General features: G+C 42.8%; 1 protein-coding gene across 1 annotated transcript in view; it reads left to right on the plus strand.

Moving 5' to 3' along the window:
- The window catches only part of LOC121281417 (E3 ubiquitin-protein ligase SH3RF2-like), a 72,651-nt gene extending 53,123 nt beyond the window's left edge, over positions 1-19,528 (plus strand). The window contains exons 7-12 of the mRNA XM_041194361.1: positions 5,245-5,421; positions 9,683-9,786; positions 10,937-11,077; positions 12,446-12,642; positions 17,921-18,270; positions 19,181-19,528. Of these exons, the coding sequence (XP_041050295.1) occupies positions 5,245-5,421; positions 9,683-9,786; positions 10,937-11,077; positions 12,446-12,642; positions 17,921-18,270; positions 19,181-19,528 (1,317 nt within the window). The remainder of the gene's footprint in view (positions 1-5,244; positions 5,422-9,682; positions 9,787-10,936; positions 11,078-12,445; positions 12,643-17,920; positions 18,271-19,180) is intronic.
- The last annotated feature ends 4,640 nt before the right edge of the window (positions 19,529-24,168 follow it).

Below are 24,168 nucleotides of genomic sequence, written 5' to 3' on the forward strand. Positions count from 1 at the left end.
CTAGATAAGGTCTGCTAGCACCCACAATTGAGCTGTAACTATTTGGGAATGAGAATTGTATTGATATCACCACAGCAATTCTTAAACTGTTATTAATTATAAAAGTTGAGGTTGATTATATACAAACTTATTAGTAGAAACAGGGATATTCACAACCTTTTTTCAATAAAGGTCTAGAATACAACGCTCATTAGGCACATAACAATAAGCTAAGATCTGTTAGAAGCCCTCACTTCAAGATTGGTTTGTGCAGAGGCAACTGGAACCAATACTTGCTGCACACAAGAAAGCCAGGCCTACAAAGTCCTCAAGGGGAGCATCTGTTAGACCACAGCCAACAATGTATTTAAAATATATTTGCCTGAATGTAGGGTTTGGAGGAGCAAAGTTGCTCCTCTCAACCTTACGTTCAAAGAATGCGGCCCACTACTATGAGAGATGTTATGATGTGGTGATGATATGTGCCAGGCAGACCAAATCCACGAGGGAAACTTGGTCATGCTATCACAACAGTTTTGCAATTTGTATTTTTTACAAGATGTGTGCACTGAATTCAAAATGAGTCCACCAAAACCTTTAGAGATTTTTTAAAATTAAATTAAAATATTTATTAACAAAATAAAGGATTTCAAGCACATACATAAGACTACAATTACTTTCTACTATAAAGCTACTAAAATTCCAAATTAACCTGAACCTCAGTTGTACCCCCTTTAAGGCAACGGTCCAAAATAGATTTTAGATTTAAAACAAAACCAGCAAGTTAATACAATACCCACTTGACAGTGGAATTCCAAATAGCTTTTCCCCAACTTCAGTTTTGTTACATAGCAGACTCATGCACACATGGCTAGAGGCTTCCTTAAGGCTATTTCACATATTCTTGTTGGATCTTACATAGCCTTTTCTCCACATAGCTTTTCATCCTCTTGTATATATGTTTCTCACATTGTTCCATATGTCTTTGCAGCTGTATCTTCCTCATAATAAAAAAAACTTTCTTGTTGTCAATATTGTCAGTAACCTTTGGGAAAAATAAACTCACTCTTTAGCCCTGGTTATCTGACTAGTGGTAAACAGACTTAGATCCCTTTGAAATCCAAATAATCCCTTTATTTATCTAAAAATATAAATTCCCTTCACACCTTACGCGCTTAGCCAGCATGCATGTTTACTCATTAGCACATAGCTTCTTTTGATTATTTCAACCTTGCAGTCTACTTGACTTCCAAATGTAATTAAATCACACAGACAGACCCAACTATGCTTATCCCCATAAACCTATTTCACTATGAACCAGAAAAATATTATGAAAATGATTATACTTTCATCACAATGATCAACCCCTCCCCAATGGCCACCAGTTCCTCCCCCCCTCCCCAACTGCTGCTACTCCCCTGAGTGCTGTATGTTGTATATTCAGTAGGTCTCTCATGAAGCAGCTCAGAGTCTTGTATGGTTAAACATTGTGTTTATTGATAACACATATCTATGTACATATATACAGTGTATAATCCAAACCAGGAGCTAACCCCGTCCCATATTAACCCTAGGTATGGCAGATACCCTTATACTACAACCCCACTAAGCCTTTACCAACATATTTACATTACATTCATTCTACACCCTTCCCCACCTCAAGTCTCTGATGTTATAAATTCATACAGCCTGCAGGCTTGACAGTTCTGCCAGATCTCATTCTGGTTGCATTCGGAGGTCTGGTAGGTTCTGTTGTTTTGGGCAAACTCTGCTGATTTGCAGATTGTATTGTATGTTAATTTTCTGGTACTTGGTTGTCTTTTTCTAATTCTCTTTTGTCGTTCATTGAAACTGAACCTCTCCTTGTCAACTCCCCATCTAGTCTGTTTGAGGGCCATCTGCTTATCCCATCCTTTTCAAAGAGAAGGTTCACTCCATTTGTTCTTGGTACGAAACCAGTGTTTCTTTTTGCATGTGGTCTGCCGTGATCCTGTGGAGTTGAAGGTGTCACTCCCTGTCGTGTGGATGTGTCTCCTCAGTGGGCTCACCTTGCAGTTTGGTCTGTTTTTCATGACACCACGTTCCTTTGCATACTTCCATGCCTCGTTGAGTTGTGTTTCAGCAAGTTGATGGCTGCTCCCTTGTTCCAGCAATATCTTACAGTCGGGTGTGTTGGCTGGAGGTTGCAGCTGTGCTGTGGCGTTTGGAGATATTGTGGCAGCAGTGTTTGGGGCCTGAGGTTGGGTCTCATCCTCATGTTGTTGACTACTCTCTTGGTCATCTTCCACTCGAAGCACTGTGGTAACTATCTGAGTGTCTGGCTTACCTTAACAAAGAGGAGCTTCTGCCACCTACAACGAAATTGGATGACCTGGCTCTGCAAAGAGTGAAGACAATTCAGGATTGAATCCCAGTCGAGAGTATTCTTACTGGTGGGCCTCTTGAGAACTTGCAGTTCTGTCTAATTGATGACAGGGGTTATTTTGATGTCTTCTGCCCTTTTAAAAATGTTAAGGGCAACACAGGCATCTCTGCTCAGAAGAGAAAAGGATTGGTTACGCAGCGCACACAAGACTTTACATATCTTCTTGCCATTGTACCTTAATGGTGCCAGAATCATGCCGATAACAAGGAGTCAAATTGCCCCTTGCCCACAGTGGTGTGTCCTTCGCTTGTAGCCTGAGGCCTGTCAGCCATGGTTCCTTGTCAACGATGACCGTAACACTGGCTCCCATGTCCAAGTTAAGCTTGGTGGGATTTATTGAGATCTCACAATGTCACATTCCAAAATGAGAATCTGGGATCTTTGACCTCACCCAAGAAGTGTTGTTGGGTCTCTTCCTGCTGTGGTATCTCAATTTCATGGATTGCCTTGTAATCCTCTGCCTGCCCAGATGTTTTAGCTTTACATAGCTTTCCGAAGTGTCCCATGTGGTCGTAGTTAAAGCACTGCAATGATGTTGCTGGATATTGATCTTACCTGGATGGTCGTTTGGCTCCACAGTGCTGACATGGTGCCCACCCTCTTGTGGTTGATTTAGGTATTGCTTCTCTTAACCTGGAGTCTGTCGTTTTACTAGCTGAAAAGTTAGTGTTGTTCTGTACCATTGCTTTTGCTACATAAAATGGATTGGTGCTATAGGCGTATTTTGGATTGCCCGCCGATTTGGATGGTCTTTTCTAGGGTCAGAACTTCCATGGCCTGAAGCACGTCTCAAAGGGCATTGCCAGTCATTCCAACAACAATTCTGTCCCTTATAAGTTCTGATTTCAGATCACTGTAGTCACAGCCTTCAGCCAATTTATACTGGTCATTAATAAAAGAGTCAACCAGTTTTCCAGGCCATTGGACACATTTGGTAAACTTGGCTCTCTCTAAGATTTTGTTGCTTCTCCGCTTAAAATATGTATTGAGTACTTTTAAAACTTCGTCGAATTTAGTTGAATATTTGTTTATTCCTTGCCTCGCTACAATATCATCGGCTATCAGACCTACTGAATGGAGTAGTGTATCCACTTGTTTAGCTTCTATCTTTTTGTCTAGACCTGAAGCTACCATACATCTAAGGGATCTCTTCTGCCAAAGTCTCTAATTTTGTGCTTGGTCCGGACCTTGGATCAGTCCAAATTGGTCTGGTAAAGTCGACTTATTATCCATTGTTGTTTAAAAGTTTTTGTGAGTAAGTGTTTAAATGCTGTGTGGTTTTTAAAGGTGGTGCCAGAGTAAGTGTTTTGTTTTCTAAGAGCCGTCCTGCGTTTGTCAGGTTCTGGCAGGTTCCCACTGTGATGGTGATCCCGATCTCTTTGTCTTTCGTCTTGTGCAGGGATTTACTTAATCGGCTAACCTGGGCCTTCCCTGCAAAATCGTTGGATGTTCGGGTGTTTTACCATTGTTTCCCAGCTTTGGCTGGGGTTTTTAAAGTGCCATGTTCCTTCTTTTCTTTTGCAGCGAGCTCGGCCATTGTGTGGCGCTGCCAACCATGAACCTAGGAAGGCAGTGGTGCTTTCAGGAACAGGTTGCTCTGACTTTTAAAAGACCAAAAACTTTTTTGAAACTACTTCTGGCCAAGAGCTTAATTTTTTAGTTCACCCCTGCTGGGTCCTTTGCCTCTGCGCATTGTGGGTATTCGAACTGCACCTCCATGATTTTATGGAGTCCTCAGCTGCGCAGTGGAGTTTTTTTTTTCTGTCTTCTGCTCCTAATTCTACAATGGAGACTCTATCAGGTAATCTCCCTCTGTGCCTTCACTTTAGATGCTTTGAGGATGGTCAAAATGCTGCTCCTTTAATTTCTAGCTTTTGAATTTCGGTTCCAGCTTCTCTGCTGCTCTGGGTTTTACCAAGAGCTGCCACCATGATATGTTATATATTCAGTAGGTCTCTGACAAGGAGGTTCTGAGGCTTATAAGATTCAACATTAACTGTTCATTGATACCACGTAACTATATACATATATGCAGGGTATAGTCCAAGTTGGGAGATAGCTCCATGCTTGCTTCTACACCGGTCTCTGTCCAGTCCACAACTGAGTCTAGTCTCGGGGGTCATGTGTCTCTTTACATCACACTGTGGGCAGTACTGTTTCCCAGCCCCACATTAACCCTTGCTATGCCAGATGCCCTTCTACTACACTGATTGCCATCACTCTCTTCCCATTAGCACCACTCCTCTCAATCATCCCTCACTGCCACTCCCCCATCACCCCAATTGCCACTCCTTCATAATTCGCTGCTGTTTAACACCTCCAATCTCTCCACTTCCCGGTTGCTCTCTCCCTTCCCAGTTGCCCTTTTCCTCACTTGGCACCAGGAATGGCCCAGCCTTCAATCGTGCTTCCCCTGCAAGCTGCCTGTTGCTCTTAGAATTGTGGATTGAGGCCCAATATCAGGGATACCTCGGGGCTCATCACTGAGGCCTAAATTTCGAGACTAAAGACTTTACAGCTGCAAAGATATTGGAAAATCTCAAACTAATGCTTTCTGTTTTAAAACACTCATGGCAATTTAACAGACTGAAGGCAGGTGCTGTATAATTTCTGATAGCATCAAGTTCTTATTGTGTTTTCGACTGTAAATTGCACTCTAGATGACTTTGAGATTGTAATCCGCTGTTTATTACAGCAGAAAACCATAGTGCTGGCATCTCTCCAATCATGGATACTCCAGCCCAAGTCTCTTACATCTGTTTCTGTTTGTTCCCTGACTCACACGTAAATCTTGTTTACACCTATTCTTGGACTAAGGAATGCTCAATTCTTTCAAACAGCCCAAGAACCTACAGCTGCAGAACAGGGCGAGGACAAAGCTGCCAGTGGCTGTCCAGGTCACTGTCACCGTCAGTTTCTATGCCTCAGGGTCCTTCCAGGCTGGAGCTGATGACAGTGCCAAAATTTCTCAGGTTGCTGTGTCTCGCTGCATTAGCGAGGTGACAGAAGCCCTGTGTGTAAGTGGAGGGGACTTCATAGTTTTCACTCGAAACAGAGAGGAGGAGCATGAATGGGCATGTGTAATTTGCCAGAATAGTGGGCTTCCCAATGGCGTAGGAAGCCATCAGATGCATATATTTATTTGTGCAGGTGCCACACCTGAATGGGGAGATGTGCTGGATCGGCAAAGGACTCCGCTCCTCTAAACGTATAATTGGTGTGCAACCGTGCGCCGAGCATCACGCTGGGGAATGCCCACTATCCTGTCAGCAGCCACAATGCTTTATCCTAGGCCAGTCAGCTGTATGAGCCATATTCGATCCACCCTGGTGAACCCATGGCCCACGTTACTCATGGGTCTCTTCCGCCACCTGTCCACAAATGGGCAGCGCTCATACAATGGGAGCAATGCTGCAACCAGGAAGGTTGAGAAGGAGAGCATCAGTGTTCGAAAAGAACAGTTCACCATCTTGCGATCAAGCATCACAATCTCGCTGCCAGTAAGCCGACCATATCAAATTTTTAGCCCAGTGTCTTGTTTTCAAGGGAATGTAGGTGATAGACCAGTAATATCTAAAAATATGTAAGGTGCAGATAGCAGATTCTTCAAATTCGTGTATAAACATGTTTGACAAAATTCTAAATCATTTAGATGTTTTAGCTATGATTTGCAGCAGGCATCACTCAACGTTCAGACTGTTACTGTTGAAGAATTAAACTAAATGGGCAGCACCGGATTTTTTCCCCCAACATCTGAACCGTTGTTAAAGCAAAGACTTGTTCACAAGCTATTTGAAACTTTTATACTTGAACAATATCAAAGAAATGTTCTTTCTTAAAAAAAAATACCTGTATTTACATAATGCCTTTTCATGTCTGTCAAAAACATTTCAAAGCACTTCACACAATGAGTCACTTTGAAATGCAGTGACTTGTTTTTGGCAAATAGAGAAAAACACTTTTTATACAGCAAGTTTGCACAAGCAGCATTGAGGTGAACGATCAGTTAATCTATATTTGGTGGTGTCGGTACTGGGAGAATTTTTGGCCCAGATACAAAGAAAACTCTGAGCTCTTCTTCACATAATGTCATAGAATCTTCAACCTCACCTGAACAGAATATATTTTGACAGCTCAGCCAAAGGCAATGCAGCATTCCTTCAGTAACACATTGGTAAATCAACTTAAATTATCCGTTCAAGTCAGGGCAGAACCTCCTGCTCTTTCTGGTGGCGAGCTTGAAGGCAGGAAGGGCATTTAGTTAGGTGGGATGGTGGCGTACCTGCACACTGCCACCTTCCCACCTCCACCAGAATTAAGTTATGGGTGGGAAGGCCCCCATGGTTAACCTTCCTGTCCCACCACCAATTGAGGCCCTTGGGCCTCATCCCACTGCCGCTGGTATAAATCCAATTGCAGGCAGGCCTGTCGACGTGCAGTGTGCATGACAGGTACAGCTGTGCGGCTAGGGTAGGGGTCCCTTGATCAAAGGCACTCAATGCCTGATTGAGGGACTCAACATCGGGAAGTAGGAGCCCGTTGAGAGCCACCCACTTTTCCGACCCCCCTGCACCCCTCTCCCTGTGACCCCCACCTCATGAAATTCCCAACAACATTACCCACCTCTGACCGGAGTTGCTCTGCGATCCTGGGACTCCAGATCTGCCCTTTAAACAGTAGCCATGGCCCCTCCAGTGGTGCTGCTGAGCAATAGAGCTGCGCTGGACAGTCTCAGTTGTGAGATTCCTGCCCCTTGGGTCTTGATTCTCGGGGAAGAACTGCCTCTAGCCTCACTGCTGCCTGAGTGTTGTGGTTTGATGGGCCTTCCCAGAAAGAGGCAGCTCAGGTCTCTCACCAAGGCTCCCTTGACAGCCCCTTCCAAACCCACGACCGCTACCATCCAGAAGGACAAGGGCAGCAGCCAGATGGGAACACCACCACCTGGATTTTCCCCTCCAAGTCACTCACCATTCTGACTTGGAAATGACCCCTTCACTCTTGTTGGGTCAAAATCCTGGAACTCCCCTCCTGACATCACTATGGGTGTACCTACACCACATGGACTGCAGCGGTTCAAGAAGGCAGGTTGCCACCACCTTCTCAAGGGTAACTAGGGATGGGCATAGATGCTGGCTCAGCCAGCAAAGCCCACATCCCATGAATGAATAAAAAGAAAGGCAAGACCCCCGACACCTCAACAACATTTTGCCCCTAGAGTGGGTTCCCTAGCCGCCTTGCTCATAAGAAATAGTGCTGAGTAAAGCTGATAATTTATTGCATTTTGAATTATGCAGCTGAAAGCCATAGTGTTGGGTTTGATGATGACAATCACTCTGCTCCATGCTGCACCGAGTGCCTGAGATGCACAGCAAAATGTAAGTGCAACAACAACAACAACTGCCACTATTTTTATTTATATAGCACCTTTCACATAAAGTTAAATGTCTCAAGTTGTTTCACAAATAGAGCTTGGTGAAAGAAATGAATGATAAACCAGGAAGGAAGAAGCTTGGAAGGCCAACTGAAAATTTGATCAAAAAGATGTTTCTAAGATGCAGGAGGTGAATTGGTGGATTTTAGGGAGAGTTATTCCAATTCCATCTGATTGATTTGCTTCTGGTGCAGTGCATTACCTGGGGTCAGCATTAGGACCACTGCTTTTCTTGGTTAATAGTAATAACCTAGACTTGGATGTTCAGGGCTCAATTTCAAAGTTTAATGATGATACAAAATGCACTAGCATTGCGAACTGTGAGGAGGACAGTGATCAACTTCAGGGGGACGTAAGCAGGCTGGTGAAAAGGCATGTGGTAGATGAAATTTAATGCAGAGTATTGCGATGTGACTCATTTTAATGGGAAGAACAAGGAGAGACAATAAAAAATTAAGGAGTAAAATCAGAAAGGAGCAGAGGGTCCTCTGGGTATATGTGTATAAATGAATAAAGGTTTCAGGGCAGGTTGAGCAAGCAGTTAACAAAGCATATGGGATCCTGGGCTTTATAAACAGGAACATAAAGTACAAAAGCAAGGAAGTTATGGCACATCTTATAAAACACTGGTTCAGCCTGAACTGAAGTTTTGTGTCCAATTCTGGGCTCCACAATTTAGGAAGGATGTGAAGGCTTAGGGAGGGTGCAGAAAAGACACATGGGGTGGATTTTTTTGGCCCTGCCCTTTGCCAAGATTGTCCGCTCCTACCAAAAGACAATGGACTTTTGGCTGGGGTGCCAAATCTTCGGAGGTGGGTCCCACCATGACAGGGCTGGAAAATCCCTGCATTGAAAGCAGTTCAGAGAAGGATCACTAGGCTGATTCCTAGGATAAGGGGTTTTCTTATGAGGAAAGATTGAGCAGGTTGGGCCTTTGCTCATTTGGAGTTCAGAAGAACATATAAGATTCTGAGAGGGCTTTACAAGGTAGATGCTGAGAGGATGTTTCCCCTCCTGGGGAAATCTAGAACCAGGGGACACAGTTTCAAAATGACGGGTCTCCCATTTAAGCCAGAGATGAGGAGAAATTTCTTTTCTTAGGGGGTCGTTAATCTTTGGAATCCTCTTCCCCATGAGCAGTGCAGGCCGGGTCATTGAATATATTCAAGGCTGAGTTAGACAGATATAAGGAATTCAATAGTTATGGGGACAAGCAGGAAAGTGGAGTTAAGGCCACAATCAGATCAGCCATGGTCTTATTGAATGACAGAGCAGGCTGAGGGGCAAATGGCCTACTCATACTGCCAGTTCTTATGTTCTTGTGTTCTTAAAATTCATGAGAATGGTTCCAGGGATGGAGGGCTTAGGGTACATGGATAGATTGGAGAAGCTGGGCTGTTTGTCATATAGAGGAGAGAAAACTGAGGAGATTTAATGAAGGTATCCAAAATCATGAGGGGCCTGGCCTGAGTGGACAGGGACAAATTTTTCCCATCAATGGGGAGAGGTCAAGAACTGGAAGACACTGATTCCAGGTTGTTGGCAAAGGAAACAATGTTGACATGGGGAAACTCCTTTTCATGCAGCAAGTGATTAGAATCTGGAATGCACTGCCTGAGCATGTGTTGGAGAAAAATTTTGCAGTGCTGTGGGAAACAGTTAAGGGAGTGGGACTAAGTGAGTTGCTCTAGCAGAGAGCCAGCACAGACACAATGGGCTGAATGGTCACCTTCTATGCAGTAACCATTCTCTCAGCCTTTGATTTAAGCATGGTTTATGACCCAGGGTGTTAGTAAACTTCAGATTGGTAGCTGATGCCAGTTTTTCTTTTAATTTTCTTTTTACAGACACAACATGGTCCTTCTGAAGTTGGTGTGGCTGTTCCAGGTACTGCTGATGCCAATTTACAGTTTCATGCTGAAATTCTACATTCAAAACCACAAATACCTGTGTAAGTACCGGTAATATAGTTATGACTTATGGCTCTAGTCATGTCAAGGATCCTGAACACCTGATATGTCCATAGCAGTAGCAGCAGAACCATAATCACACTTAGTTTACATCATTCATTGGGCTTGTAAGATCCACAAGACCTGGATTAGCAATAAAGGTGACAGATTCATTACTGACCTTAGTAATGACTTCAACTTTGGATATTCTTCCCTCTCCTGCCTCACCCCCCAAGAACTTATGGCATTGGAAACCCTGGGCTGGCCAAGCTTGCATATAACATGCCCTTGGAGCAGGAGAAACTTCCTTGTTCCTTACAAGGTCTACAATGTTGCATGGAAGCTGGGGACTGTATCCATCACTAGGTTTCCCGTTTCTCAACCTTCTTTACCCCCAGAAATCTGGATGTTGATGATAAGCCAGCAGGTCATTTTATGAGTGGAGATGTGACCCAGCTGAGGGCCCCGGATCAATTTCATGACCTGATGACCCAGGATTTGATGCCAACCAGTATTTCATGGGGGCTGATCAGTCAGAGAGATCACACTTTTGAAGTTTATCCATCAATGGGAACCCCAAAAAGTAATCCAGTAACTCACCTCCCTCTTTCTCTGCTTCTAAAATGCAGACTTACGATAATACTGCACTAGCACAGGCACCTGCAGATAGCCCTGGCTTGACCCAGAATATCGCAACAAGGTCAGGGTCAAGTGTCAGTGGAAAAGTGGAATTCTCACTATGGTGGGGCAGTAGTCCTGAGGGCATATGGTTTCTTGTATGTTACAGTCATAGAATCAAAGCATAGTACAATGCAGGAGCAGGCAATTCAGCCCATCTGGTCTGTGCAGCTCTTTTGCAAAGCAACCCTGTTAGTCCCACTCCCCCACACTTTCTCAGTACAACTGCAAGTTTTCCTCTTTCAAGTATTTCCAATTCCCTGCTGAAGGCTACCATTGAATCTGTTTTCACACCCTATAAGGTAGTGCATTCCAAACCTTAACCATTCATTGCGTAAAAAAGCTTTTCCTCATGTTGCCTCTGATTCTTTTGCCAATCATCTTAAACCTATGCCCATTCCAAGAGAATTGTTTAACTGTCACTCACTAGTGATCTCCCCCATGGAGTGTTAATTCATTCTCATCTCCAATCAGAAGAGCAGAAGAACTGGAAGCACGGACTGGGGAAATGTTTCGCATTTATGGGATGTCTCCAGATGAATGGATTCGAGGGATGCCTATGCAAATAAGCAAAGCTGAGAGCCTCACCAGCGGTTACACTGAGCCTGGTAGGAGGTAATTAATAAGTCTCGTGACCAATGTATCCACCAAGCTATGTGCAAACATGACCACGCAGCCTAAAAGGCACTGCGCTGCCCTTGTTCCAGGTTAAATTCTGCTCATGAGTAACCATGAAAATATTTGAAGGTGCCACACATTGAAAAAACTGGGAGCATTGCTCCTGACTATCATTCTTAGTGTCAATAAGAATTATTGATTAATGCTAACAGTGAATGTTCGTGATAAATAATAACACTGAGAAATATCATTTTTAATGTTTACTTTCTATCTCAACTTTGAGGAGTAAAATCAACACTTGACCAATGGCTAGTACAAATACATTTTTTTAATGGCGTCTGTCCTTTTTATGGTATGCAACTATTTCAAGTTGAACCATTGGTAACACTCAAACAGTTGTGCTTTTTTGAACTTTGGACATCTATAATCATTCAAAAGTCATTGGACCTTATTCTTTAGCTGAGGAAGGACCATGTAACACAGCAATTCAAATTCAATTACACTGGTAAAACTGTATTTAATTTCCTCATCCGATTCTTTCACTAGCTTACCCATTCTGGAGCAAAAGCATCACTGAAAGAGGATTGAGCAGATAACTTCAATGAAAATCTGTTACAGCAACTTTATGAAGTGCCACGGTAGACCATTTAACCCTGTACAGGCAAAATCAAGTCATGTGGCATCTACAGTTATGATATTAACAGTGTTGGGGTAGGGGGGAGGCCAAACATGCCAAAGGAACTGGCAAGATCATAGACACAGAGACCCTGCCAAATTGGACCTATTATCACTTTTTGGATCTGTTTCAAGCCAAATTGGCAGGCTCGTTAAGAGATGGGAGGGAAAGCCGGCAGCAGGAGGTCACAGCTGGGGAACCGTGGGGGTGGTCCCAGCAATCGGGAGATGGGACAAGATCAGCCATCATGATCGGACAGAAAAGGAGGCACCGCGGTCAGCGGAGGAGAGGCTGAAGGCTTCCTTGAGACTCTGGGGGCTGGTGCACCTGCTCCTCTTGGCCCAATGGAGTTACTGGAAAAGGAGCTTAGTTTATGGAACCCTCAGTACCCAGCTCCTTTACACTGACAGTTTCCCAACCTTTTGGAAACATGCGCAACTGAGGTGGATTTTAAATCAGGCTCCCAATTGCATTGTGGAAATCCAATTTAAATATATTAATTAAGTGTCCCACTTCTCCATGGTATCCACCGCCATAGGATAGGGATTGGACTTGTGTGTGGCACATTAAGGACATGTTCATCACATTTAATCCCAACCCTTTCCCACTCAATGTGGGGATTGATGGTTTAATGTCGAGGTCAACAGGTTTTCAATGGCACTGACCTAGACAATGTTATTATGTTGCAGAAACACTTGTGTAATCACAGAGCGGAGAGGTTCCAATGGTCTGTCAGCATCGGCAAGTACTCAAGAAAGAGGAGCCACAATTGAGGCCAAGTTGAACTTGCAGACGAGCCCCAGTGGTAGACGAATTGCTGTGACATCACCTCCAGTTCCTTCAGGGGGTACAATATCAAGAAATACTTCTGTGACTAGTTACCGGGGTAAGTATCATGGTATACAGCATAATAATAGTCAAGTGCTAAAGGGATCCAACAGTGCAGCTGAATTCAGCACCTGCTCTGGTTGAAATTTGATCCAGTTTACCCAGGTCACAACCAGATATTTCCTGTAGATTACATATTTTTCTCCCATATTTTCTTCACGGTTTCCCTTTTGTGCCAATAAGGCAGACAACACAGCAGGATAAAACTATGTAAACAGTGAAATTGTTAAGATGGTTTTGTTAAATAAAAGATACAACAATTGCACGTGTTGAGAGTGCTGTGTCTTTACAAAGTGCAGGTTTTGAAATGGGCCCCATGCAATGAAAGTTGCTGGCTTGGTAATGCATGTCTGTGGAGAACGCATGTATCTACTTGTCAGTCATATGCCCACCAAAGCTGCAAGGACATAGGAACATAGGAGCAGGAGTTGGCCACTCAGCCTCTTGAGCCTGCTCTGCCATTCAACTAGATCATTGCTGATCGTCTACCGCAACACTATTCTCCCATGCTATCCCAATATTCCTTGATGTCATTAGGATCTAGAAATCTATCGATCTCTGTCTTGAACATACTCAATGACTTAGCTTCCACTGTCCTCTGGGGTAGAGAAATTCAAAGATTCACTACCCTCTGAGTGAAGAAATTCCTCCTCATTTCAGTTACAAATGCTTGCCCCTTATTTTGAGACTGTGTCCCCTGGTTCTAGACACCCAGCCAAGGGAAACATTTCATGCTGTCTAGCCCCTTAAGAATATTGTAAGTTTCAATGAGATCACCTCTCATTCTTCTAAATTGTAGAGAATACAATCTCCTCAAACTCCCCTCATTGGACAGTCCTACCATCCCAGGAATGAACTGGTGAACCTCTACTGTATTATCTCTATGGCAAGCATATCCTTCTTTAGATAAGGGGACCAAAACTGTACACAATACTCTAGGTGTGGCATAACTAAGGCTCTATTCAATTGAAGCAAGATATCTTTACTCATGTATTCAAATCCTCCTGTGATAAAGGCCAACATACCATTTGCTTTCCTAATTGCTTGCTGCACCTGCATGTTAGCTTTCAGCGACTTATGAACAAGGACACCCAGGTCCGTTTGGATGTCAACACTTCCTAATTTCTCACCATTTAAGAAATACTCTTCATCTCCGTTCCTCCTACCAAAGTGAATAGCCTCACACTTATCTACATTATCTTCCATCTGCCATGTTCTTGCCCACTCACTAAGCCTGTCCGAATCCCCTTGAAGCCTCTTTGCAACATCCTCACAACACACCTTCCCACCTGGTTTTGTGTCATCCACAAACTTGGAAATATTTCATTTAGTCCCCACATCCAAATCATTGATATAGATTGTGAACAGCTGAGGCCCAAGTACTGATCCTTGCAGTACCCCACTAGTCACAGCCTGCCAACCTGAGGATGACCCATTTATTCCCATTATGTTTTCTGTCTGTTAACCCTTCCTCAATCCATAACAGTATATTACCCCCAACACCATGTGCTCTAACTTTGTTTACTAACCTCCTGTGTGAAACCTTATCAAAAACCTTATGAAAATCCAAATATATCACATCCACTGGTTCTCTTGTACCTATTCTGCTAGTAACATCCTCAGAAAAACTCCAACAGGTTTGCCTTTTCCTTTCACAAATCCACATTGAATCTGCCCAATCAAATCATTATTTTCTAAGTGTCCAGTTATTGCATCCTTTTTAATAGATTCTAGCATTTTCCCTACAACTGATGTCATGTTAACAGGTCTGTAGTTCCCCATTTTCTCTTTCCGTCTAAATAGTGTAGTTACATTTGCAATTTCCCAATCCGCAGGCACCATTCCAGAATCTATAGAATTTTGAATGATGACCACCAACATAACCATTATCATTACAGCCACTTCTTTCAACAATCTGGGATGTAGATGATCAGGTCCAGAGGATTTATCAACTTTCAGTCCCATTAATTTCACCAATACTACTTTTTTACTAATACTAACTTCTTTCAGCTCCTCATTCTCACTAGTCCCTTGGATCTTTATTAGTTCTGGGAGATTTTTTTGTATCTTCCTCCATAAAAAACAGACAAAAAGTAATTATTTAGTTTCTTTGCCACTTCCTTTTTCTCCACTATAAACTCTTCTGTCACTGCCACAAATAGACCCACATTTGTCTTCGCAAATATTTTCCTGTTCCCCTACCTATAGAAGTTTTACAGTCCATTTTTTATGTTTCTTCCTAGTTTACTTTCATATTCCATTGGCCCTTTCTTTTTCAGTTTCTTGGTCCTCTGCTGAATTCCAGAATGCTCCAAATCCTCAGGCTTACAACTTTTTTTGGTAACTTTATAATCACAATAACTTATTAATAATAATAATACTAATAATAATATAAACACAATAACAATAAAAGTGGAACACCCATTAATGTCCAATATCCCGGCCAATACTTACCCCTCAACTGACATCACTAAAATAGTTCATCTGGTCATTATCATGTTGCTGTTTGTGAAACGTGACTGTATGCAAATTGGCTGCCATACTTCCGACATTACCATAATTTCTTCACTTCAAAAGTACTTCATTGGATAAGTGGCTTTGGGGCATCCTTATGTCATAAATGTGTTACTGGTATTTAAGTGTGAGTCTTTCTTTTTCATCTGAGACACTCTCTCTGGCTCTTTTTTCCCAGACTGTCAGTTTCCATACTTGCACTGTGTACTAGTATGTAATGCTCTTACTGGCAAATTTTGAAGTCTTAGCATAAGCTTTGAAAATTTGTACTCTGCTATCCTGGTTCTACATTCTGGCATTCTTTTAGCTTGTTACGTTGCTTTGCCACATTGTCTGGGCATTGTAAATAATAAATCTACTACAAGTCCCCCTATGATATTTCAATCCTTCTCAAAGCAGCAATGAATCCAAACTTGACATGGAGGGTACTCTGTGCACAAAATCTAGACTGAAATTTCAGTATAGTGTTGAGGAGTGACGCACTGTCGGAGATTACATCTTTCTGTTGAGATGTTAAACTGTGGCCCTGTCTGCCCCCTCCACTGAACATAAAATATACCAGGACACTATTTCAAAGACAATTTTCCTGATTGACTGGCCAATAGTGATCCCTCAATCAACCAGCACCACTAAAATGGATTGTCTGGTCATGTATTGCCATTTGTGGGATATTGATCTGCACACATTTCCTACTTTACAATAGTGGCTACTCTTAAGAGTGCTGCATTAGCTATAAAGCACTTTGGGATGTCCTTGTTTTGTGAGAGGTGCTGTATGAATGCAAATCTTTCTTTCTTTTTCTGTCTATGTTACTATGGAAAAATGTTGACCAAGGAGACATCTTGATTTTCTCTCAAACCCACTTTATCCAATTTGGAGACTTCATCCTATATTTATTATAACAGTGTCTCTGGGCCTATTCATTTTTATTACAATTTCAACAGAAGGAACTAATTATTTTGCGACTGACCCTATTATCACTTAATTAACGTGGCTAGGCATCGGTTACTTTATATTTAAATTGTGTGGCAACGTTCATGTACATTTTTGTAGTTTCTGACAAAGAGTTCATTTTATTCAGAGAGGTTGGATCTAACAGTTAAGTGCTTTCAAGCACAGCTTGTGGGCCATCAAGAGCATGTGTACTTCATCCCCAGGCCCACCAAGCAAACTTCCTTTCCTCCCCTCCAGTAATTCAAGGCCCCCCCACAACCCATGATCTGGTCAACCCATTCCACAATCTCCAATCTATAAGCCAATAGAAGTGGTAAAACCTTTAGACTTGTTTCAGTCAGTGCATCACTCTACTCCTTGCCAGTCTATATCTGACTACTGCATACATTCAGCTTTATGTCTTTCTGCTCCCTATCAGTTTTGACGCCAGGTCTTAATGGTGTGCTTTGAGGGCAATTTCAGTATATCCTTTCTGCATCCTAGTAGTATTAAATTTAGATATTTTCTATCTACCTCTGATTCAACATGAAAATCATCAGCAATTTTGGTTGATTCCTATTGTTGAAGTGCAGCAGCACTGGGCACGATTTGTGCAGAAATTGCTCAGGAATTGCAAACATGACATCTGGCTGAAATTTTACTCAATGTTAGGAGAGGTTCTATTTAGAAAACAATGGGGAAAATGCTGTGACCAAGGTCAACATGGTGGACTTGCCAACTAGGACTTGATTTTCTTCAATGATTCTTCTCAACATCCTGTGGAAATTATGTGAAACTAGGTTGATGAGTCCACTCCTTGACCCAATCTCCTTTCCATCCCTCTCCACAACTAGAGCCATTGCTGTCCTCCCTCTCCTGCAAGTAAATGTTGACTGAGTCTGGACTTGGGTCCCATTCTATTTCCCTCCAATCTGCCTGTTACTGCTGCTTCTGGGACCAGCTAGTGGAAGATATGCCTGTGGTATTGGCGATTATGGCCACAGTATGAAGAAGTGGAGAAGATGGACTTTTTCACAAATGTAGCTACATTTTTGGGCCCCAAATTTCCTTGGCACACTTTAGTTATGGTCCATTGCCACCCCTTCTGGTGCTGCAGAGTTATCCCTATCACATATGGCTCTCAAACTCCACTTGAGAACCTAAGGACATAGTCAAGGATTGCCCTTCAGTACAGTATCATGGGAATTGGATGGTACTAAGATCTGTTCTGATCTCTCAGGTATATGGCACTGTTTGAACAAGGTGTCCTAGCCAATATTTGTTCCTGAATCAACATCACCAAAAATTTATTATCTAGTAATTTATCTCATTGTTGTTTGTGGGACTGCTGTGTGCAATTTAGCTGCCATGTTTCCCTACATCACAACAGTGATTACATATGAACATACAAACAAGGGCCAGGAGTAGGCCATTCGGCCCCTCGAGCCTGCTCCGCCATTTAATAAGATCATGGTTGATCTGACAGTAACCTGAAATCTGCGTCCCACCTACCCCCGATAACACCCTTGCTTACCAAGAATCTATCCACTTCGGCCTTAAAAATATTCAAAGACTCTGCTTCCACCACCTTTTCAGGAAGAGAGTTCCAAAGATTCACAACCCACTGAGTGAAAAAATTACGCTTCCATAATACTTTCTTATGGGATGTTCTGAGATTATGAAAGGTGTTATATAAATATAAGTTCTTTTTTTCCATCTATTCTTTCAACGCACATAAAGTTGCTTGGAATAATATAATTTAGTTTCTGCAGTGGTTTGGGTAGAAAATTTACAGCTAACTCGAGCATTATGTTTCTTTGCTCTTTTAGTAAATACGCATCGACCAATACTTGCAGTTCCTCCAGTGCAGTTTCAGAACACAAATAACAGGTGTGCCCCAGCTGTTGTCATTCAAGCGCAGCCTTTTGCATCTCATCAGATTCTGCACCCGGTCACTGTGCACGCTGCCCATTCCAATGGCATAGTTGGGACAAACAGATCCAACCTGACCAACAGGCCCATTGCCAACACTGCCCCTACAATGCCTCACTGTGGTAAAACTTCAGCAATACAAGATCAAGAAGCTTCCAATTGTACAACTGTGGGCCAGGGATGTGTACCAATGTCAAACTTTACACCATCGCATTGCAAAGATGAGGACAGAAGCAGTCTGCACAAGGTGGGTTTTATTCGTCTTATGAAAATATGGATTTGTGAACTTGATTCCTTTTGACTCAGCCTTATTTATGGCAGTCTTCAAGGAGGGAGAAGGAGAACAGACAAAGTGTAAATTTAAAATGGTCATGTTTTCAAGGACAATGTAATGGGGTACAGGTTGTGCTTTGAAAGATAATGTAATGGAATTGAAGTGAGAAGGGCTGTAGAAGAAATGGAGTGAATGTTAGCTTGACTTTGTCATGTCTAAATGTAAAGAGAGTTTAAATTGACCATGGCTCCAGATAAGGGGAAAGGAGACTGAATTCACACTCTACCTGGCTTTAGAAAGGGAAGAGGGAATGTATGAATTCAATTTCAAACTTTGATACCTCCAAAGGCAGGGAGAATGGGAAACAGGAGATCTGAAGAAAAATGCATGTGGCAGAAGGAAGAAGATGCAAATACAATTTGAGCATGTCAGGGAAATTCCATGAAAATTCCACAATGCTTTATCTGTCTCTGTCTCTCTTTCTCTCGCTATTTAGTTCACGCTGCAGCAAATATTACTTCCCAGCTGAGGAATTGGAGAGTCATCTCATCCCATTGCCTCTACTGAATGAAGCCAGTCTTGAGTCAATTTGCTATAAGTTGTACAAGTTTGAGTTTAGTTGATGTCTTCATGAAGTAATTATCTGTCATTGGTGTCAAAACGGAAAATGAGCTATGTTGTGGAGTAAAAAAGCAAAACATTAATCAGAAAGTGTTTGACAAATTCGAAATATGCAATTTGTGTTGGCCTTGTCATTGTCTCGCAAGGAGATTGTGGGAACAAGGATGATTCATGACTGTTCTAACCTCTCTTCCTGTGTGACAATCTTTGAAAGCTAATGAGAGTGAGGCTATTTCATGATAAAACTGAATTATTGTTTCAGGCTCAGACCAACCGAGCAGCTTTTTCACCCCATTGTGTTACATCATCCACAAGGCCTAAATTCCAGCTCACCTCTGTGTGCAGCCCAACTACAATCTCGATAAAGCCGGAACAGATTGCTGCACAACCAGTTTCACAGGAAACCAGTGGTCCTCTTGTCCCCATCATCTCCCACAATAGAGCTGGTTCATGTCCAATAAGAAGTGAAGAGGAAGTTCAGACAGTGCACAGAAAGACAGGCTCCTGGGATTCTTGTTATCGCTGCACCCCTCCGTCTCCACTGCACAGCTCTGCTGCTGAGGAGTGTCCGAAGACATCACAAAACCGTTCAATGTGCTTCAATAGGTAACAATCCTTCTGAAACTGGTGAAATTACAATCACTAGGGAAGCAGTACTGAGCAAACTGATGGAGTTGTGGGCTGACAAGTCTCTGGGTCCTGATGGACTTCATCCTAGGGTCTTAAAAGAGGTGGCTAATAAGGTAGTAGATGCTTTGATGTTAATTTTCCAAAATTTGCTAGATTCTGGGAAGGTTCCATCAAACTGGAAATTAGCAAATATAATCCCTTTAGTAAAGAAGGGAGGGAGGCAGAAAAGAGGGAACTAGAGGCCAGTTAGCTTGACGTCTATTGTAAGAAAGGTGTTAGAATTGATCATTAAGAAGGTTATAGCTGAGCACTTAGACAAACTCAAGGTAATCGAGAAGAGTCAGCATGTTTTTGTGACAAGGAAATCATGTTTAACCAATTTATTGGAGTTCTTTGAAGGAGTAACATGCGCAGTGGATAAAGGGGAGCCTGTAGATGTACTATACTTGGATTTCCAGAAGGCATTTGATAAGATGCCACATCAAAGTGATTGTGGAAAATAAAAACACATGGTGTAGGGGGTAACATATTAACATGGATAGAAAATTGGTTTGCTGGCAGGCAATAGAGATTATGCATAAATGGATATTTTTCTGTATGCAGACTATGATGAGTGAAACCCTGCAGGGGTCTGTGCTGGGGCCTCAACATTTTACAACTTATATCAATGACTTAGATGAGGGGAGTGAAGGCATGGTAGCCAAATTTACAGATGACACAAAGATAGGTCAGAATGTAGGTTGTGAAGAGGACATAAGGTTGCAGACGAATATAGATAGGTTGAGTGAGTGAGCAAAAATCTGGCAGATGGAGTATAATGTGGGAAATGTGAAGTTCTTCACTTTGGCAGGAAGAATAAAAAAGCAAAGTATTACTTAAATGGAGAACATCTGCAGAATTCCAAAGTTAAAGAGGGATCTAAGTGTTCTAGTGCATGAGTCACAAGAAGTTAGGATGCAGTTACAGCAAGTAATTAAGAAAGCTGGTGGAATGCTATCCTCTATTATGAGAGGAATTGAACATAAAAGTAAGGATGTTATGCTTCAGCTATACAGGGCATTGGTGAGAACACATCTCAAATACTGTGTGCAGTTTTGTTCTCCATTTTTAAGGAAGGGTTTAAATGCATTGGAGCCAGTTCAGTGGAGATTGATACCTGGAATGAGTGGGTTGTTTTATGAGGAAAGGTTGGACAGACTGGACTAGTTTCCACTGGAGTTTAAAAGAGTGAGCGGTGACTTGATTGAAGTATATAAGATCCTAAACAGTCTCAGCAAAGTGGACATGGAAAGGATGTTTCCTCTTGTGGGTGAGTCCAGAACGACGGGGCGCTGTTTTAAAATTAGGTGTCACCCTTTTAGGACAGAGATGGGGAGAAATTTTTTCTCTGAGGGTTGTGTCTTTGGAACTCTGTGCTTCAGAAGGCAGTGGATGCGAGGTCATTGAATATTTTTAAGGTGGAGGTAGGCAAGGGAATCAAAAGTTATCAGGGGTAGATGGGAATGTGGAATTTGAAACTCAAACAGATCAGCCATGATTTTATTGAATGTCAGAGCAGGCTTGCGGGGCTGAATGGCCTACTTTGGCTCCTATTTCATATGTCTGTATGAGAATGGCTGCTGTTTAAAAAAAAATGTAACATGAATCATTTGCCTCACACCAAAATATAGAGAAATAGGGAATTTTCTTCCCAAAAATGCTGTGGGACAATTTCACTACTGAGGTAGATAGATATTATTTATTACGTCCTCCTCCAGGTACTGTGCCCTAAGAGGGTATTGGTGGCCATGGACTTCCATTGGATTATGTTTGGCAAATTACTGTGGTGGTTTGCTGTTGCCTCCTGCAGTATGGCTGACCAGGAAGCTCTTCTATTCCTACTGCATGCCATCAGGCATATTGGAAGGATTTACAGATTGATGACCAACCTGTTCAGCCATATTATGAACACACCTTCCACAGCCATCAAGTCTCAGAGTGCAACTTGAACCTAGAGCTTTGGATGCTATCGCTACACTAAACAACCTCATTTTTTTATTAGGTAAGGGTATCAAAAGAAATGGAACCAAGGTGGGTAAATGGAATTGAGTAAACAGATCTAACTGATCTAAGTGAATGGTGGAGCAGGCTCGAGTGACTGAATGGCTAACTCTTCTTCCTCTGTTCCTTCCTGTTTTCCTATAATGAGTTTATATGTGACAGAGAAAAGCTGGACCTTACCTCAGGATCTTCAGTTGTGCCCTTTCCCGCCATTCTTTTCAGCAGTCCGTCTATATCTTCCTGAAGACTATCATCTGCATTCTTTACTACATTGGTCATTATCACATTGCTGCTTGTGGGCCTTGGCTGGGTGCAAAAATGACTGACATGTGACTATTGTAAAGCACTTTGGAACATCCTGAGATCATGGAAAGTGCATCCAAGTTCTTTCTTTTTATTCGTAAGAATATAAGAACAGAAGAAATAGGAGGAGGAGTGGGCCTTACAGCCCCTTGCGGTGACTCCAACAATCAGTAAGATCATGGCTTACCTTTTATCTGAACACCACTTTCCCTGCCTGATCTCCACATCTCTTAATGCCCTTATTGTTCAGTCATTAATATACTTATTACCTCAGCATCTGCAGTCCTCTGGGGTAGAAAATTGAGAAGATTCACAACATTTTGATTGAAGGAATTTCTCCTCGACTCTGTCATGAATGGTTGATCCTTTATCCTGAGACTGTGCTCCCTAATTCTAGACCCTCCAGCCAGGCAAACCAACCTCTCAGTAGCTACGCAGTCAAGCCCTCAATTTTTCAATGAGATCACGACTCTAGAGAATAAAAGCCCTTCTACTCAATTTCTCCTCATAGGGCCATCCTCTCATCCCTGAAAGCAACCTAATGAACCTTCACTTCACCCCCTCTAAATCAATTATATCTTTCCTTGGGTAAGGAGGTCAAAATGTTACACAGTAGTCCAGGCGTGACCTCGCCAAAGCTGTATATAATTGCAGCAAGACTTCCTTACTTTTATGCTCAAATCTTCTTGAAACAAAGACTAATATACTATTTGCCTTCCTAATTGCTTCCATTATCTGACATTTTTTCATTCATTCGTGAGGTGTGATTGTTGCCCATTCACAAGTCCCCTTCTGTGATTCACGTACAATACTGAATACCAACATTTCCTGGTCTTTTATCTTTTAAAAAATATTCTGCTTTTTTATTCTTCCCAACATAAAGCTTCATCTTTTACATTTTTATCCATTGGCTTCAGTAGTCTCTTTGCATCTTTCTCACATCTTGCTTTTGCACCTAGCTTTGCATCATCAGGAAACTTGGATATATTGCTCTCAGTACCCTCATTTTTGGTCCGTAACTTGCGAGCTCCAAGGCAGTGTAACTGTGGGGGGGGTGGGGGGTGGTGGGTACCACAAAGATGCACTGGGTAACCAGCACCACCCCCCTCGCCGATCCACCTGGAAGTTCTCCTCCTAAAGGATTCGTATCCCCATGGGGACTTTCCCCCCATCCCCCTCCTCCCCAAGGCCCAACTCCCCCCACTATCAGACCCAACTGTTGACTCTCACCCCCACCCTCTGCTCTGGCCAGGCCCGACTCCCAACTCTCACCCCCACCCCCTCAAGGCGCAGCTCCTGACTCTCACCCCCATCTCCCCCAAGGCCCAACTCCCGATTCTCACATTCCCACAAGGCCCGACTTCCAACCCCACCCCCACCCACATCCTCCCACCCTGCCAAAACCCGACCAGACATGACCTTCCCCCCCCCAACTACTGCCCACAAAGGCCCAACTCTCACCCCCACCCTCCAAAGCCTGACTCGTGACTCTCACCCCACTCCCTTCCCTGGCCAGACCCAACTCCCAACTTTTAACCCCACGCCGAACCAAGGCCCAACTCCTGACTCTTACCCCCACCAACCCCCCAAGGCTCAACTCCCGATGCTCACCCCCACCCCCAAAGGCTCGACACCTGGCTCTCTGACTCTGTTTGCCATTCTCTGAAAGTTAAGGTCCAATGATATAGATTGTAAATACCTTGAGCTCAAGCACTGATCCAGTGTTTACTTAGCTTTCTAAACATGCCTCCATTGAAAGACAACTGCATGGTATTTATTTTGCTGTTCGTTACAACTAAGTACAAACAGTCCATATGAGGAAAGGAGAGGAATGCAAAAGGAAAAGTATTTGGCTCAAGGTGCTGGTAAAGTAAACATTCGATTCTTAACTCAGTATCAACTCTAACAATCAGACTCAGGGATAAGCTTGGAAAAACTCAGCAAGTCTGGCAGCATCGGCGGAGAAGAAAAGAGTTGACATTTCAAGTCCTCATAACCCTTCAACAGAACTGAGTGAATATAAGGAGAGGGGTGAAATATAAGCTGGTTTAAGGTTGGTTGGGGGGGGAGGTGGTGGGGGGGGTGGGTGGTGGTTTGGTTGTAGGGACAAGCAAGCAGTGATAGGAGCAGATAATCAAAAGATGTCACAGACAAAAGAACAAAAGAACACAGAGGTTTTGAAGGTGGTAATATCTAAACGAATGTGCTAATTAAGAATGAATGGTAGGGCACTCAAGGTACAGCTCTAGTAGGGGTGGGGTGGAAAGACTAGCAGGG

The sequence above is a fragment of the Carcharodon carcharias genome, chromosome 8 (genome assembly GCF_017639515.1).
Source record: "Carcharodon carcharias isolate sCarCar2 chromosome 8, sCarCar2.pri, whole genome shotgun sequence".
NCBI lineage: Eukaryota > Metazoa > Chordata > Chondrichthyes > Lamniformes > Lamnidae > Carcharodon > Carcharodon carcharias.